Source organism: Eublepharis macularius, chromosome 9, assembly GCF_028583425.1.
Source record: "Eublepharis macularius isolate TG4126 chromosome 9, MPM_Emac_v1.0, whole genome shotgun sequence".
NCBI lineage: Eukaryota > Metazoa > Chordata > Lepidosauria > Squamata > Eublepharidae > Eublepharis > Eublepharis macularius.
In genome coordinates this window covers 76,461,754-76,480,211 of record NC_072798.1, presented here as the reverse complement: position 1 = coordinate 76,480,211, position 18,458 = coordinate 76,461,754, and the positions used below count along the sequence as shown (strand labels likewise).

The following is an 18,458-nucleotide window of genomic DNA, read 5'->3' as shown; positions in this document are numbered from 1 at the left end:
TGATTGTATTACACCTACCGTGAAACACCCAGTTAGTGTTATGATATGGGGTTGTATGACATCAAAATGTGTGGGCAGAATTTGCGTGATAAATGGCAATATAAATGCCCCCAAAATACATAAATTAAATACTTGAACCCAAACTGAAGCCTTCCACAGGTGATCTTTTCCAAGATAATGAAGCATTTATATTTCAACAAGATTCAGCTCCATGTCATGTTGCTGCTGTGTGCAAAAAGTGGTTTCAAGATAATAATATTCCACTGTTGGAATGGCCTGGGAATAGCCCAGACCTTAACCCCATCGAAAATCTATGGAGCCGACTAAAGAAACTGGTTAGTGAGAAGCAACCCAGCAATAAACCGCAATTAATAGAAGTAATAACTCAATCATGGTTTCACATTATAACAGCTGCAGAACTAAAAAACTTGGTTCACTCCATGGGAAGGCGTTGTAAGGCTGTAATTAAAGCAAAAGGTTACCCAACTAAGTATTAACTGACATGGTGAGAATTGTGTTTCAATTTTCTTCTTTATAACTACTGTTCTAAAAAAAATTCCTTCATAAAAGTTATTGCATTACATTCATGATAAAATTATCTTTCTATTGATATATAATTTTATGGTATTACTTCAAAAAAAAGTGGTGTTATGAGCCATCAAACCTCAACAATACACTTTTTCCAAAAGGTTTCCACAATTTTGGCCACTAGTGTATGTTTTCCATTGCTATAGATAGGAAGGAAAATGTTGAGCCCATTCTCTTCCACAAGATGACATGTAAAATGCTCAGTAATGCATTACACACCAGCTCAGCTTCATCACATACATTAAATACAAGCTCCCACTTTGACGGCAGTGAGACCGAGAGACCGATTTCCAACTGGTGGGTGAGACCCAATGTTCCACTCATGCATGTGGATTCTCTATTGCTTGTTCTTGTCTAAGGAAATGAAGGAAGAGAGTTCTATTTACATGGAACTTTGCCCTTTAACACAAAACTATGTGGAAGTGAGTGTTTTCCACTGAAGGATTTGAGGAGCTGCAGAATTTTATCGGGACTGATGCAAATACCTACAAAATTCCAATGGTTAAATTTTAGTATCATTGGTTTTTCAAAATTAGATCTTTATGATGCATTAAGTAGATCACTGCAAAGGCATGCATTTCAAAGGTGAAGTTCAATGATTCTTTAGGCCCAAAATTCTAGCATTACAGTTGTCTGGAAGGGTTAGACTGAGTGGTGATGTACATCTGTTGTGTGTGTAAACATGAACAGCTAGAGTGAAATTTGCCTTTGCTGACTGTTTGTTCAGGAGGAATTGTAAGATCATAAAGAAAACAGTGCAATGAGAAAAAGGCTGATACAAAAAAAATAGAGGATGAAAATGGCAACCAAAGACCACCTATCCCAAGAGATGCAATATACGACTTGACCTTTATTCTCTAGATTTGATTTGTTCCGTATGCAGCAGGTAATATTTAGACTTAGTACTTATGAATAGGGATACCACTGAAAGTTGGTAATTTTGACCTCAAAACCTGTTAGAAAGCCAGCATGCTAAAATATTGTCACTAAAGAGAAAGTATTTTCCAGTTTGGTTTATATGAATACCCTGCAGATTTCCAATATAGTTAATTTGGCAGATAGACAAAGGTCATGAAATGTTCAATTTTCATATTAAAAGAGGTCATGTTTTGTAGAAACACTTGTTCTTTACTCTGGGGGGATGAATCAGAAAGGAGCCTGTGGGCTGCTTTGAACATCGTAGAAAACAGAGGAAGAAGAAAGATAACCTGGGATTCTTTTAAGAGAAGCTGGAAAGCTGCAAGTGTCAGATGCCTTGTAGATTACTGGGGATTAAACAGAACAACCAAAGAGGGTTAATGGGATTGCAGAGAAGCCAAAATATCCCTGAAACGATCCTCTGTATAGCTATAAAGTGTGCTTTGCCTGTTGGAAGTGAGATTTGAGGACTACACAAAGGGTGTAATCAGTAGTCTACATTCTCAATCAAACTTTAGAAAATATTGCAAAAAGTATGAACATAAGAAACAAAATTCACAGTGGCAAGTGATTATGGATGCTTGTGTGGAATCATAGTGCAAGAAGAAAGACAGAAATGAAAAGATGCTATTCAAGGTACATTTATTTTGTGAAAAGACAGTGTGTACATGCATGTGTGCATGTGTGTGTGAGGAGAAGCTTTAAGTACCAGAACTCTGTACATGGGACAAGAAAGGCAGAGATGTCATGTTCAGACTAGAAATACACATTATAGAGTAAGAACAGCTTTTGCCAAAACTAATGTTGCTTTCATTGCTATCAGACAGAAAACGTTCAGTTATTGAGGCATTATCCACAGTTATGTGTGGAGTTCGTGCATGCAGAGAGGTTCATAAACAAAAGCCATCTTTTCCTGTTCCTTGCCAGAATGCTCCAAATTCATAATGGAACCCTAAGGAACCTCAAAGACCTGAAGACCCCTTTCACTTGCTTTCATTCTATCGATGTTGCACAGTGAGCCAATACTGGACTAGTGGTAAGCTAGATATTACTCTGGCCATACTGAATTCACACTCATAGCCACATCTCTTCTTACCAGCTTCACATCTTTTCTATCACATATTCTTTCTCGCTGATTCTACGGAGCTAAACTAGAGAAAGTCTATACAGGACTGTACTGCAAAAAGCAGATAATACTCAAACATATCTGTTACTTTTAGAATACTAAATTATTTACTGGCTTGCAAACAATATCTGGACCTACAATTAAATGCCCTCATAGAAGGTAAGAAAAGATGCCCCTGATATTTGGTGATGTAGCCTTAACCTCATATTTGACTCATGAGACATTTTGCCTATGCTAAAATCAAAATTAAACTGCTTTTATACATTTTCCAATATGGATCTGGATCCCAAGAAGGAGGCTGACTCAAGATATACTGTATTACAAGCTATTAAACCAGTCTATGAACTAGTTTGAAAATCCAGTCTCTTTCTCAAACACACCAGAAACAGACTACTGAGGATAGAGTTGGAATGGCTACAGGTTGGCCATAGGTGTTCAAGGCTGTTTTTGCTGGCACATCCTCATCAGATGTTTACTTTTATTTCCTTCTCTTCAATAACATATGCTTCAGTTTTCAGTTCATTCACTTCCTTTTCTGTTATATGTACTTGTATGTCAGGCCATTCCTTGAACACCAGTATTTTCTTAGGAATTCCCTGTTGCTACTTGTTTACTCAGTAGCCACCAAGGGATGGTTCAGACATGTATGTTATAATCATTGTGATATAATGGCTAGAGTATCAGTCTAGGTCAGTGTTTCCTAACTAGGGTTGCATGGAATCCTGGGGTTCCACCGGACATTGTCAGGGGTTCTGTGAGAAATCATGGAACGAACGAACGAATGAATGAACGAACAAACAAACAAACAAAACCTTATATTGACTTTGGATGTAAACTTTATTTTGATGTTCAAGTAAACTTTATTTTGATTTGATATTTTAATATATAAAAAAGATAATCCTAAAAAAACAGGATAAATACTTCACATTTTTCTTACAATATAAGCTGATTTGTGTGTGTGTGTGTGTGTGTGTGTGTGTATAGCAGCTCTTTACAAATAAATCTTCTTGACAATAATTTAGCATTAAGTGAATTGTGATGCCTGCCATCAACTTTTTCTGGCCTGTAAATGTTTTCATAGGTAGGGGTTCCTCAGGATTTGAACAAATCATTTAGGGGTTCCTTCATGGAAAAAAAGGTTGGAAACATTGGTCGAGGTCTTGAAACACTTCGGTTCAAATCCCTATTTAGTTATACAGTTTAGTGGGTGACCTCGGGACAGTCTCTCTCTCTCTTAGCCTAATCTTCCTCACAGTGGAATTGTAAGGATGAAATGCAGAAGGGGAGCATCATGTATATGAACCTGAACCCTTCAGGGGGATAAAAATGTGACATCACCTGATTTCTCTATAGCTGATTCACTGGAACGGAAATGAAGGAAAAACATGGTTTGACGTGATATAAAGAGATAATGAAAGTTCTGTCTGAATCAGAGAAATGATACCCTATGTGAGCTATCATTTGATGCTGCAGTCATGCACATATTTATTTTACAATACATTGCCCTACTTTTTTCACACGATACTCAAATCCATAGATTATAGTTTAAAGCGCAATAAAGATACAGTCCCTTTATTGTGTAACAACATACGTAGGCCTCATCATCAGAGACCATCAAAAGCATGCTTAAATATTTTTGCTTTGTATAGATATGGAATCTCTGAAAAGTAATTGCCATTGTTACCATCTCAGCAAGGCCATTTCATAAAATGGGAATGGCCAATAAACATGCCTGAGTCTGGACTAAAACAGTACTTGCTGCCCTGCGTGATGAAACTAACAGAAGCCCTTGGGATGACAGAGTTGCTGCACAGGCTCATATAGGTGAAAATGGTCTCTTGGATATGCAGGTTATGAAGAGTTATAGGTTATGAAGAGTTTTAAAGCACCTTGAATTGAACATGGAAGTAAGTCAACAACCAGCACAAGGATTAGGGTAATGTGCTACTACTTTGCCACTGCATTCTGGATCAGTTGAAGCTTCTATGTTTTCTTCAAGGGTAGTCCCACATACAATGTGTTACAATAGTCCAGTTTGGAGGGTTCCGTGGCATGTATTAGCGTGACTGAGTTGGCTTTGCCTAAGAAAGGGGAACACTTTTTGTGCCAGTACAACTGAAAAGGCACTTTGGGGCACCTAATTCATCTACTTTTCTCTCAAGGAGAGGGTTAATAAGATTCACAAACTCATACTTGAGTTTGTTAAAATAGGCTGATCTAACTAATGTGAGCAGCACCACTCCAAGACTTCCCAACCAGCCTTTCTAATCAGCATCACTCCACCCTGTCAGGATTAAATTTCAGCATGTTCCACCTCAGTGACTTGACCATGCAGACACAGCTGCTTTTGAAGGCTTATTTAAAGTGAGGTATATCTTGGTGTTATCAGCATATTGCTATCAACCCATTCCAAAGATCTGGATGATCCCAGTCAATGGTGTAACACAAATCTTGCACAATACTGGCGATAATATCGACCCATGTAGGATTCCATGAGATCTCCGAGGCTCAGAACCAGCAATAACCACTTTCTGCACTTGGTCTCGGTTTCAGTATCATGCCTCTAATACCAACACAATATCCCAAGCATCTCAGCAAAACTGCATGTACAACTGTATCAAAAACGACTGATAGATCTAACAGAACTAATAAGGAGGCATTGCCCTTAACTGGAAGGCGGAGATCACCAGAGCAATCAAAGCTGATTCTGTGTGACAGGCAGACTTGAAGCCAGACTGAAATGAATCAAGGGGCAGATGAGCCAACCAGAATACCCTGGAGTTGTTCAGCCACCACATGTTCAATTACACATGTGTGAAGCAGCCCTTGAAGACCAGCAGTTAACTGTGATGCTAGCTGAACCCACTGTAAAACATTTTGAGTTGATGTGAAAGTTCAAGCTAGAGTGCTGTAATTGTGATAGCTCATTCTCGCTCTCACACACACACACTCATGCGCACACAGAGAAGCCAGTGGGTAAGGGGTTGGGTTGTGCATCAGCACTCTGCTGGTTTGAATCCCACTACTGCCACGAGCTTCGATAAGCCACTCCTTAGTCCCAGCTTCCCAACTGTTTGTGGGGATAATGATAACACTGACTTTGTTCACCCCTCTTGAGTGGGACAAAAATCTGCCCCAGAAGAGCAGTACGTAAGTGCACTGTTGTTTTGTTGTTGTTAACTAGATGTTACTGTCATGTTAAACTTCTTGGTGTGAACCAGCCACACTTCATAAGTAATAAATGCTGACAATTTTTCTCTCTGTAAGTTTCCAGTGAAACTCCTACAGTGCTGCTCTATTAGCATTGTTTGGCTTTTGTTCTTCAAGTAAGAGGTTGTAACTTGAGCTTCAGTCTTGCACAATATCTTTTGGTTTGTCAAAAAAAATTATTTTGGGCTATATGCAGTTCATATTTAACTAGAGTTAACTATTGCAGTTAAAATTCAAGCAATTAGTATCTGCGGTAGAGCATGCATGTGTTTGTGTGTGTGAGTGTATGGCCCAAGGGTTAAAAAATTATTAATCTGCCTCTACAAACATATCCAATTGTTGAGAATTCAAAAGAGGATGGCATAAAGTTTTCAATAAAGCATCCATGCATTTTGCTTCCATATATCTCCCACAAAACCCCAAAGGATCCTACAAACTTCCACAATCCATACTATGGGGATATGACACTTTTCAGCACTAGACAGCTGCAGGCACTCTTATCTCTAGAGTGATCTTTTTGTTAAGAGGAAGTAGAAAGAATTGTGAAAGTGCAACAAATGGAGGTTAGAATATTAAATAAAAAAGGAACATCAACCCTTCGATCAAAGGCATGTAACATTTAAACAACTAAAAAGGAAATGATAAAGGGTTGCAGCAGCTGCTGAGCGCAACAGCATATAAGGCTAGAAAGATCAGGGAGTTGATGAGCAGGGAAGCAAAATACAAGAGGCTAGATCTGAAATGTGAAGTGAAACAATATAAACTGAATATGGGGGACAACAGAAAAATGTGTGTTTTGGGAACAGGTGATGGTCAGAACGTTGCTAGCCCTGAAGAGCATCTGCTACTGGGTAGAAAATATTTTTCCTCCGTCCCAAAAATGATTAGTACATGTAACCACGGTACGTGCTGGTACTAAAAGGGATGTGTAGGCTATCTCCTCCCACTCACCCATAAAACATTAACAACAACTTATTTGAACATGGCCAATAAAAATCAAGAAAATATTAGAGTAGTAAATGCAGCAAGGAGATGGAACACTACCCCCCTTTTTTTGCTTAATTTCCTTATGAATTGGAAATGCCAGGGAGGCTCTCCTAAAACCCAAGATGTTCACTGAGAAAGACTGAGCTTACATTTGAACTGGAGAATACAAATGAGTCAGAGGAAACTTCAGCACCGTAGGAACTTTGTAAATAGCAATCTTCCATCCTAAACTAAAGCCACTAAAAAGCAAACAACATGCGCTGCTCTCTAGGAATTCTTTGTGATTATTTGTTTTTCTGGTCTTTTCTTCAGAATACAAAATTTGAGATGCCGGTAGAACATTTCCAGCCTGCATTAATGTATTGCAATAAGAAGATTAAATAGTGCTGATGTATGAGGTATTTTGCAAAACGCAGAAGCACTGGTATCATTATTGACTCAATTAAATGACTCTCAATCATTATCCTCAAGCTTGGTTTGGCTCTAAGCATCTGATTTATTTTGTAATACTCGGAGCCAAATCTCACCCGGCAAACAAGAGACTTGAATCATAGAGGCCTCCCGAGTAAAATGCTGCAGAGTCATCCTGAGCTGGGACACAAGCGGTACTGCAAAAATGTGCAAAGATGGGATGGATGGGGGTGGGGGGAAGACCAGGATGTTGTGAAGTTAAAAACACAAGGAAATGAAAGGGATTGGAACTGGAATGATAGGTAACCTTCTGAAAGGGGTGTGAAAGCAGAACAGTAGGGGACTGGAATAATCAGATGTGGGAACGATCTGACAATGGACTAGTTTCAAGCTGAAGCACCTCAAAAAGACCTTAGAGCAGAATAATCACACATGCCTTTGGGATTAAAATTACAAGAATAAAAGAATTTTCAAAAAGTCTGAAAGCATAAAAAGTGTGATGTTTATGCAGATCAAACTGCAAAGGATTAAAAAAAAAAGATCCAAGCTGGCCAAAAGTTGGAAAAGAGGGTAGGGGTTGGGAATGACAGCAGAATGCAAGAATGGGGTGGGGGTATAACTGAAGCTATGCCAAATGAGAATGGCTCTTTTTTTACACAGTGTAGAAAACTGAAGGAGGCAACACTAACTCAGGCCATATATGTTTATTTCAAATTAGCTCCCAGCCTTATTCTGTTTTTACCCAGCAACCACATTTTGCTGACTTGGAGTTTCAGATCTGACGAAGAGAACTGTGGTTCTCGAAAGCTTATGCTACAGTAAAGTTGGTTAGTCTTAAAGGTGCTACTGGACTCTTTTCTATTTTGCTACTACAGACTAACACGGCTAACTCCTCCAGATCTATGACCTTGAGGTAATTACTCCAACAAAGACAGGTGTCAGAAGAGATAGTGGACGCATACATGTCTTCAACTAATTCCAGTACTTTAAAATGAAGCAGAGTACAAGAATACTGTAAGGGGATAAATAATGCACTGGGAAGCTTATAAGAAAATATTTTCAAAGAGCAACAGAGTTCTTTTCTGTGTAAGCATCTTGAGAATGCTTCAGAAAAATAGCAAAATTCCTTCCTGCCCATGATTCCACGTGTGAGAGAAAAACATACCTATTTCTTAACTCCTAGAGACTCAGGGTTAGACATGGGCACGAACCAAAAAAAATTACCGATCCAGAGGATAGTGGTTCGGTGCAGACCACGATTCCGAATTCCCGAACAGCAACGAACATCTCCCGTTCCCGAACCAGATCGTGTATCGTGGAGGCCACATAGATCCCTATCCCCCAAAGCCAAGCACAATTGTACTCTCTCAGTCTCTCTCTCCAAAGGCTAGCAAGTGGCAAGCAAGAGCTCTGTCCCACTCCACTGCTAGCAGAAAGTGAAACCCAGCCTGGGAGCCCATGGCTATTTATAAGCACAGGTCCCATTCAGCAACACAGGAGGTCTGTGTTTGGCCGTCAGAAGTGCCTATAAGGGTTTGCAGGGATGAGATTGGAGTGCCCATGGCTATAGAACACCCCCTTCCCCCTCCCTCCCCTGGGTGTCTTCTCCCAACTTGTAACTGCTTTGCTGCTCCATGGTTGGAAGGAAGCCCTGCTGATCAAGCAAAGCTGGGCTTCCATTTGGGTTTCCAGGGTGACAGAAGGAGGGCAAACAGAGCTTAGGCCTTCCCCTGGCTCCGTTGCCAGGGGAATAGATTGCTGGCGCCTGAGTGTCTGGATTCCCGAACCAAGCCCGAACGCCACAATCCAGGCCTCTCCTGACCGCTGGATTGTTGGCCATGGACGATCACGATCCGCCGGGTCACGATCGCATGATCACCATTTTCGTGGGTTTTTGACGTTCGTAATGTGGATCGTGCCCATCTCTACTCAGGGTACATTCAGGTAACATCTGTCATCAGATCGGTCCCTCACACTGTGTACTGTGCTTGTTCAGGACTGTCCACAACTTGCCATCACTTCTGAGTCACACGGTTTAACCAACGATTGCTTGCTTCTTTCTTGCAGACCAGGAATCTAAACCATGGTTTATTCTTGGTTTAGTACTCTGCCTCATAAGCAAGAAATGAACCAAAATTTGGCAACCCAGTCTGATTTGCACATCTTGGGAAATTGTAGTTAAATCCAGCACAAGGAAGCCTCCAATTTCAATACATCATGTGAGGGCAAGAAATGACCAGAGGTCCTTCTTGCTCATTACTGTAACAACAAATTATGCTTTGTGATGCCTGAATACGCATGCACTTGGATAACTCGCAGACAGCCTTCTTCTGAGAGCAGGAGGACCATCTTGGTTCAATTTGTGGCAATCTCTAGTTAAAAGAATCTGGTAGTGCCAGATATGAAAAACTTTTGCCCAAGTATTTGGAAAGACAATGTGTACAGCACTTGCATTATTTGTTAGTTACAGTATTTCTACTGCTAGATAATTTTAGATTTGGTTTTGATCTGCACGTCCCATTAGGTGAATTCATAACTTGGTTTTAAAATTGGTATTTAGGTATTTGTGGTTGTATTGCCTTCACCCCCCCCCTTTACAGGTCATTAAATTACTGATATACTCTCACAATTCCTAGAAATAATCAGCAGGAAAACAATCACAACTTTGAAACGGCCTGGTTTGTCTAGCATTGATTGGCTATGGTATTGTTTCTCAGCCTTTTGACTAAGATCAAGCGTAATTTATTGGCTATGGCATCCATTCGTTGTTATTAGTTTTATAAAACATTGAATGTTTTAGAGATGGAAAGATTTCCATAGAAAAGTTAAGCTCTGGGGGAAAATTTTCACCCTACATATCTGTTGCCGAGTACTGAGAAATAAGAATTTTAGTATACCAAATGTTGGCAGAAATGTGGCATACTATAAGAATACTTTTTAAAAGTAACGTTTTCCATCATGATAGTTGCAACTTGCAACTATATGTATTCCAAGCAAGATGATCAAACTTGGGATCATAACATAGTAGCAATATTGTTAATTAACAAATATCAAAGCCCCTAAGAGTCATTCATGAAATATAAACCTCTGTGTTTCGTTGCTTTGAAAAATACTTCTAAGGCTATACCTATATGCACACACATGCCAAAAGGTTTCATGGCTTAGAATGGGGACATGTTTGGTCAAAGCGTCCCAAGTGGCAAACCCAAAGAAACGGAAGGACACAAGCCTTTTGGCCAAACTGCAGATTCAGGGGGAAAACAAGGTTGTGCTTACTTGTAACTGTTGTTCATTGAGTAGTTTTTTGTGCAGGCACACATAGAAACTGTGCATGCGCAAGCACAGATGTTCCAAAGCTCCTAGAGGCACGAGAGGCTTGCCTAGCCTTTTTGTGCACTTTTCCTCCAGGCATGGCTATAAAAGGTAGGACTGTGTCTCTCTCCCTCAGTTTTCTAAGCCACTGATGTAGAAGGAAGGTAAGAAAAAAGAGCACATGGTGGGGAAGGAGGGAGGGATGTGTGCCAATTCTAAAGGTTAAGGCTGCAGAAGCATAAACCTATCTACCCAGTATGTTTAATTTCCTGCCTTCTTTATAATCAGAGCTTTTTTGAAGGGCCTTGTCTTGGAGGTCTCAGTAACAACAGAATTGGCAGGAGGGTGAGTAAACAGGAAACCTGATCTATCCCTTGAATGACTGGAAATGCCACCAGTCCGGATGCTTCTGAATGTAGGACCTTGAAGTCCAGATCTGACAAGGTAACCTCAATGAGTATCTGTTTGGTGTACAAACTGAGATCCTCACTCCAGGACACAGCAGAATCCTCAGTAAGGAATTCTAGTGCAAAATCCGATATGACATCAGCGTCATCATCAGAGTGAGAAGCATGGTTCAACATTGGTTCTGGGACAGCCTTGTCCTCTAGAACCAGGACTGGAACCGAGAAAGTTTTAGTTTTGCCTCTTGGCTCCAAGTCAATGGAAACCTAAGGGTCCTCATCATGGAAGAAGTAATGAGGGGGTGGGTACCTGCCCGGCAAAACTTCAAACCATAGCAACGGTACAGGGAACCAGACGGAGAATAATGGAACCAATGGCATCTATGGTGAGGAGCCAGTTCCAAATAATCATCCTTTTCAGATGGAACTGAGGAGCCCTTTTGTCTTTCTCCAGGCTGTACTGATGATGGCGGCAATGGAGAAATAACTGTAGATGGTGGAAAACTCTTTACAGACTACACACCACAAGGTATCATGGCCCTTGTCCAAACAAAGAAGGCATTTGTCACACTCATCCGACTGGGCCTTCTTTGTTCCACAATGTGAACACTTCTTGAATAGGGCCTTCAATGCCATGGAATTGAAGGCCCAAACTCACACCTGGGCCAGATGGTGTGTACCCAAGAGTGCTCAAAGCACTTTCTAGAGAACTTGCAGAGCCTCTGTTCATCATCTACAAGGCCTCCTGGAGGACTGGGGATGTGCCACAAGATTGAAGAAGAGCAAATGTTATCCCAAACTTTAAGATAGGGAAGAAGGATGACCCAGGAAACTACAGGCTGGTCAGTCTGACTTCTGTTGCTGGGAAGATAGAGCAGCTTTTAAAGGGATCAATCTGTAAGCATCTGAAGGACTGCTTAGTGATCCGGGGAAGTCAACATGGTTTTGTCCCAAACAGATCTTGTCAGACTAACCTGGTTTCCTTCTTTGATCGAGTGACGAGCTTAGTGGATCGTGGGAACTCTGTCGATGTGATTTACCTGGATTTCAGTAAAGCTTTTGATAAGGTTTCTCATGGCATTCTAATGGGTAAACTGGAAGACTGAGGACTGGACTATAGGACAGTTTGGTGAATAGGGAACTGGTTAGAAGACCACACCCAAAGAGTGGTGGTCAATGGTGTTTCATCAGATTGGAGGGAGGTGTCCAGTGGGGTGCCACAGGGCTCAGTTTTGAGCCCAGTACTTTTCAATATTTTTATCAATGATCTAGATGAAGGAGTAAATGGGCTACTCATTAAATTTGCTGATGATCCCAAATTGGGAGGCGTGGCAAACACCCAAGAAGACAGAGTTAAAATTCAACAAGACCTGGATACTCTGGAGCAGAGGGCAGTTGTGAACAGGATGCAATTCAACACAGATAAGTGCACAGTATTACATTTGGGCCACAAAAATGTGAAGCACAAATACAGGATGAGGGATACACTTCTAGGTAGTAGTATATGCAAAAGAGATCTTGGGTAAGAGTGGACTGTAAACTAAATATGAGCAGTCAGTGTGATGCAGTGGCAAAAAAGGCAAACTCAATCTTGGGTTGTATCAAAAGGGCCATTGCATAGAAATTGCAGGAGGTCATAGTCCCTCTCTATACTGCCTTGGTCAGGCCACAGCTGGAGTACTGTGTGCAGTTCTGGAGGCCTCACTTCAAAAAGGATGTGGACAAAATCGAGAGGGTGCAGAGGAGAGTGACGAGGATGATCAGGGGTCTGGAGACTGAGCCCTACGAGGAAAGGCTGAGAGTCTTGGGAATGTTTAGTTTGGAGAAGAGGCGATTGAGAGGGGACATGATTCCTCTCTTTAAATATTTGAAAGGCTGTCATTTGGAGGAGGGCAAGGAGCTGTTCCAGTTGACAGCAGAGGATAGGATCCAAAGCAATGGGCTTAAATTACATGCAGAAAGGTACCAGCTGGATATTAGGAAAAACTTTTTCATGGTCAGAGTAGTTCAAAGGTGGAATCAGCTGCCTAGGGAAGTGGTGAGCTCCCCTTCACGGGCAGTTTTCAAGAAGAGGCTGGATGAATATTTGTCAGAGATGCTTTAGGCTCATCCTGCAATGAGCAGGGGGTTGGATTAGAAGGTCTGTATGGCTTCTTCCAACTCTGTGGTTCTGTGATCTGCTGTGAGCCAGAACTCAGTTCTGAAAGGAAAAGGTAAGAAAAAAAATACCACTGAGCATGAGCAGACGTGTTCCTTTGCCTCCACTTTGGATAGCAACTTATCTGGGTTTCAATAGAAGGAATTTATGTGGTACAATTTTAAATACGTCAGCACACATTAAAATTGTACCCATCACATAGTTTTTTCATGCCTCAGTTTTCCACAATGTCCTTCTGTATTGAAGAATGGGATTTCCACAAAACCAGGAGAATCAGGTCTTAATCCAGTGACCTGGGTATAAACCTAGTCCACCTTGCATCATTACGCAAGAGCAGGTCTTTGGTGACTTACCTATAGAAAAAAATGTAACTATAAGACCCAGATCCAGAGGAGTTAGCCGTGTTAGTCTGTAGTAGCAAAATCAAAAACAGTGCTACAATAAAATTGGTTAGTCTTAAAGGTGCTACTGGGCTGTTTTTGATTATAAGACCCAGAGTCTGTACTAAGACTCCAGGACAAGATCAATGCATTCATAAGAGCAAAGATTTGTTATCATAGCTTCTCTTCTTTATTTATTTCCTCATTAATTACCAATCTTCTTGTGGCTGTTTTTGCTCCTACTTGCTGCAGTCTCATGAACTATGTTGCTACGTGGATCCCAAGACCACAAGGATCAATTTTCTTATGGTCACAAAGAACTGTTGGATGTATGGGAACAAGGCAAAGACCCCGTTTCTTGAGCTCACGGCATCCAGCTCTATGGTTTCCCTGACAATTTCTGACAATATATCTGTTGGTTTTGGTGGCACAGCATTGTTAAACTACTGATGTTATGGCAAGTTCTGATACGCTGTACTGGAATACTGACATTATGCCCCAGCCTAAACAGTTATATACTACTGCAGTAAGCCTTAGAACCTGTTACCTTCCCTTTCTGTCCCCCTTCATTTTCAATACTTAGTGATTGCAACTTCCTCTACATAGCTCTTTCATTTCTTCACTGAAACTGGCATAAGATTAGTCATAAACACTCTACAGTGTGTGAGCCCTTTGCGTAACACAGAGCAATTCATGCCAATTACACATGGTATTTACAGCATATACCATGCACTATCACCATGTGCTGTTTGGTGTACATACACTCCACCTCCCATAATCTGCTACACTGTTTCCAAACAGTTCTAAATAGCAAATGTCATTCATTCCTGTGAAATAGCTGTTTTTAATACACCCAATCTATCTCTTGTTTGCTCTTTAAAGTTTTATTGTCTTGGCATTTTAGACAGAAAGGGAGCATTAGCATACTCAGGAGAACTGCTAAAAGTAAAAAGCCTCAAGCTACCCAATGCATGGTTGATAGGATACAACATGGGATAATAAAAACTTTGGTCTGATGGCTCACTTTACTTGTTTTAGAGTAGTGTTGCTCTCAAGAGCTTATATTCATGTTCTTTCTACTTCAAGTTTTATTACTTCTTTTGTATTATTTAATACATCTAAAGACACTTCCAAAAGACAAATTTCTCCATTAAAAACAAAAAAAGTAATGGTTTGGAACTCACTGAAGCAAATTAATGTTCTCATTCATTAGTGTGCAAGTCAGGGTTTCCATCCCCAAAGTGATGCAATAAGCCCCAAATAAACTAATTAGCATACAGCCTTAAACACGTAAATATATCTATAGGCTCATCTATCTACTGACCTCAAAAGAGAAGTAAAAAAAGGAAACCGAAACCTGGAACTGTGTATGAAAGCAAACAAACAAGTACAAAGACACATCCTACATGTACTCCATTAGGGGAAAGCCCTAACGTTTCAATTGCGATTACTTTTCCAGTATCATTACATGTGTAATAAGTATAGAAAATATGAAAGAGAAAAATTAAATAAAAGCAAGGGACCAGATACAATATTCTAAATACAAAGATCTTACCATTAACTTAAGACATAATTGTACATTAGAAAGAATCATCCTACAGCAAACTTATATCTACGTCTAGTCACATCACTAATTATTATATAAATAACCTAGGAAATGATACCTCCAAGGTACGTGTTTTACTATTTACTAAACAAGAAACTGCCACATTTGACACCCCCGATTAAGGCCAGGCATTTCTCAGGCTTCATACACATTTCTGAAATCCACAATACATCAATTTTTAATACTGCCACTCTCAGAGCTGCATTAAAAAGATGGTAGGGGAAAGATTTTAGAGTAATTAATGATATAGTTAGCTGCTAAATATTAATAGGAATCGTAGTCTTGCATAAAATATAACATATAAACCTTGCCAATACAGACGCACCAGTAATTAAAGTTGAATATGTAATTACACTGATTTATAAGACAGGCAAAAAGTTACACTTTACTAGCTTCTATGTAAACTCCGCATAACAGTTAAACTTTGCATTTTATGGTTATATAAATGGGTAGTATCTGTACAACAGTCTATAAACGCATTAAGGACTTGTAAGTCAAGCTAAATTACAATTAATTCTTAGACAACTGTTCTTGCTATGTAACATTATGGTTTAAATGGGGCGGGGGGGGAATCCCTATGTATGATAAAAACAGAGTTAATCACATTGAATATTTATATAATGAAAATCAGGGATAGTGTAAATAAAAATAATCCACTGCCTGTTATATATATTTCAATGATATTCGCTACTGCTTTTTGTGGTTTTAATTCCATACATATTTATGCACATATAACTTGCATTTAAACTAGCAGGATTTTCTGTGCATGCAACCCTGTGTAGGACATGCACTCAACTCAAGGCCCCAATTCACATATCTGTATGAGATGGGCCTTCCTGTTCTATTTTTGATGAGCAGAACATTCTGCAACACACACACACACACACACACACACACACACACACACACACACGGGCATTTCCCACTGGACACTCTGACCACTGGGTAAATAAGAAGTGTTTGCTAACACGGGATTCAGCACATGCAGTGATGTAGCAGCAACTGCTTCACAGCCTACATGAACAGTGGTCTTACTTGCCTTAGAAAGAATGCTTGAATACCACAGTTTTAGAGAAATTATTGCCCCAACTAAAGGGAGATAACCATACTTACATGTGAGGCTGAGGAGAACAGCCCGGACTGCTGTTTCCATTGCTGTCAATGTGATCCAGCGAACCATTCAGGTCTTCATGGACCGCCTGCAGCAAACCACTGGATGCGTTATTTATCAATCCGGGGTTACCGAGCAAAGGTAAACTACTCTCCGCCAGCGCAGCCTAAAGAAGATGCAGAATTTTAAGCTGCTGTTCGTTGATATTACTTTTCAAAGCAGCTTCAAGAGATACTGAGGTGTGTATGTACATAAATAGGGCCCAGGTGATGATGATTGGAAATCTTTGGGCATTTGTTCCCCATCTGACTTTCCAGGGTTCATATGTACTTGCATCGCTGGATGAGCTATTAACACTGACACCGACAAGCACAATGTTTTCTGCCTTTGTACTCTTTCTAAAACTAAAGTGCACTTAAACCTTTGACCTGGTGTCCTAACATGCAGAGAACAGTTCTTTGCTAATGCAGGCAAGCAGCTACATTATAAAAAAATGACCAGAACTTAACTCAAAATAAAAAAAAGTCCTGACATTTGCCTCTTCTGCATAAAAATTATATCTTATAATTAAACTTTAAAGTTTTTGCCATGAGCACCATGTTCCCCAACTCTATGATGTGAAATCATTCATGACAGCTTGGATAAATATTAATGCACACCCACACGTATTCGCGAAAGCTTCTATCAATCTAGCATTTGTAGCAAAACCGAGTGTTCCAGATTTTGCCACAGGGTGTCCTTCTTGCTTCTTCACATCAAAAGTAATAAGAATTAGAACTACTACTTCTTGCAGTGCTAGGTAATACAACTTTCTTGGGTGATTAACCTACCTATTAGCAATGTCCAGAATATCCACATAAACATAAACATGGGGATTTCTATTGCACAACAGCAAATGGCAGCAGTCACACATCAGAGTGCAGCAACCACATTAAAAACCAAATGCTTAAAAGTTTTACCTGTAAGCTTGCATTAAGAGCAGCTCCATAGCCTAAGCTGGTGGGTATGTTTTTCACTAACGTTGGGCTTCTGAAAATAAATAATTTTGCAAAGTTGGATTAATTTTTTTAAGGCAACTATGCAAAGTAGCACAATGCAATGAAATTTCACAACCAGTTCAAGATTTAAAAAAGAAAACAAGAATAGGGAGGTTTCAATTGACTAAAAACCACAGCAGTATATGTATCTGCATGAAAGCACTAAGCTGTCTTCTCTAACTTAACCTATACGGTTGCTCTCCATTCAAAGAAGAGCCTAGCAAAACAATGCCTATTCTCATCAAGTCTGAGCTTTCCTTGCACTCAACAGAGCAACACTCTGTACTAAAAAAGTTGCTGTCACTTTGACACTGTCACTTTCAGTTAACAAAAAGTTACATATATCTGCATTTTGGCACACATAAGCCACGAACCAAAGAACTCATTTATGTGCCCACACATGTTTGCACTCATGCAACTGAATTTCGAATTCCAAAGACAATATCTTTCTTCTCCCTCCCCTCTGCCTTTTCTTTCCCACTGTTAGCAGACAAGCTGCAGGTATATTTCAACAGTAGCCTTGTGATGCAGTACAGGGGCAGGCTGTTATTCTAAAATAAAAGGAAAAAAACAACAGTGCATACATCAAGTTGACAGTGCACTTATTTGGAAAAAAAACCCAGAGAAAACTAATCTAGCATTACTGTTAATGCTATTTATTCTGTAACATAGACATATATATTGTGTTGCCTAGACTATTGCAAATGAATTTAAACAGTCACAAGCATTAGAGAGTCAATATTAACAGCTCCACCATTTGAACATTGTGTGCTTTTGCAAAGGCAAACAACAAAAAAGTATTTCCTAGCATGTTAATGGTTCTATGTGCTAAAATATCATGGTTAACACAGTGCAGGTATCATGTCAATATCATTTTACATGGCCATGCTATTAATATTATCCTTATTGAGAAGGCATTTTTGAGGTTTCCAGGTTAGGGTCTGAAGGCCCAGTATTCCAAAACAAACTTCAATGACTTCCTACTTTGGTCAAAGGTTTACACAGTAAAAGCAAACCACACATGGAAAGCACATGTAACATGGAGAAATTTTAATATTGAGTAGAAAGGGTTATTAACAGATGGATTGAAAATGATAAACATATGGTGAAGCATACATTCCTTATATATATAAAACCCCCGAGAAGTTTAATAGTTTTCATTTGCAGTGGGATACTTAAAGTGTTAAAGAAAATTGGGAAAATATCATTT

General features: G+C 39.8%; 1 protein-coding gene across 1 annotated transcript in view; it reads right to left on the bottom strand.

Moving 5' to 3' along the window:
- FOXP2 (forkhead box P2) overlaps nt 1–18,458 on the bottom strand; it is a 316,762-nt gene that overhangs the window by 30,094 nt on the left and 268,210 nt on the right. The window contains exons 14-15 of the mRNA XM_054987876.1: nt 17,171–17,240; nt 16,214–16,377 (exon numbers count right to left, since the gene is read on the bottom strand). Coding sequence (XP_054843851.1) covers nt 16,214–16,377; nt 17,171–17,240 — 234 coding nt within the window. The remainder of the gene's footprint in view (nt 1–16,213; nt 16,378–17,170; nt 17,241–18,458) is intronic.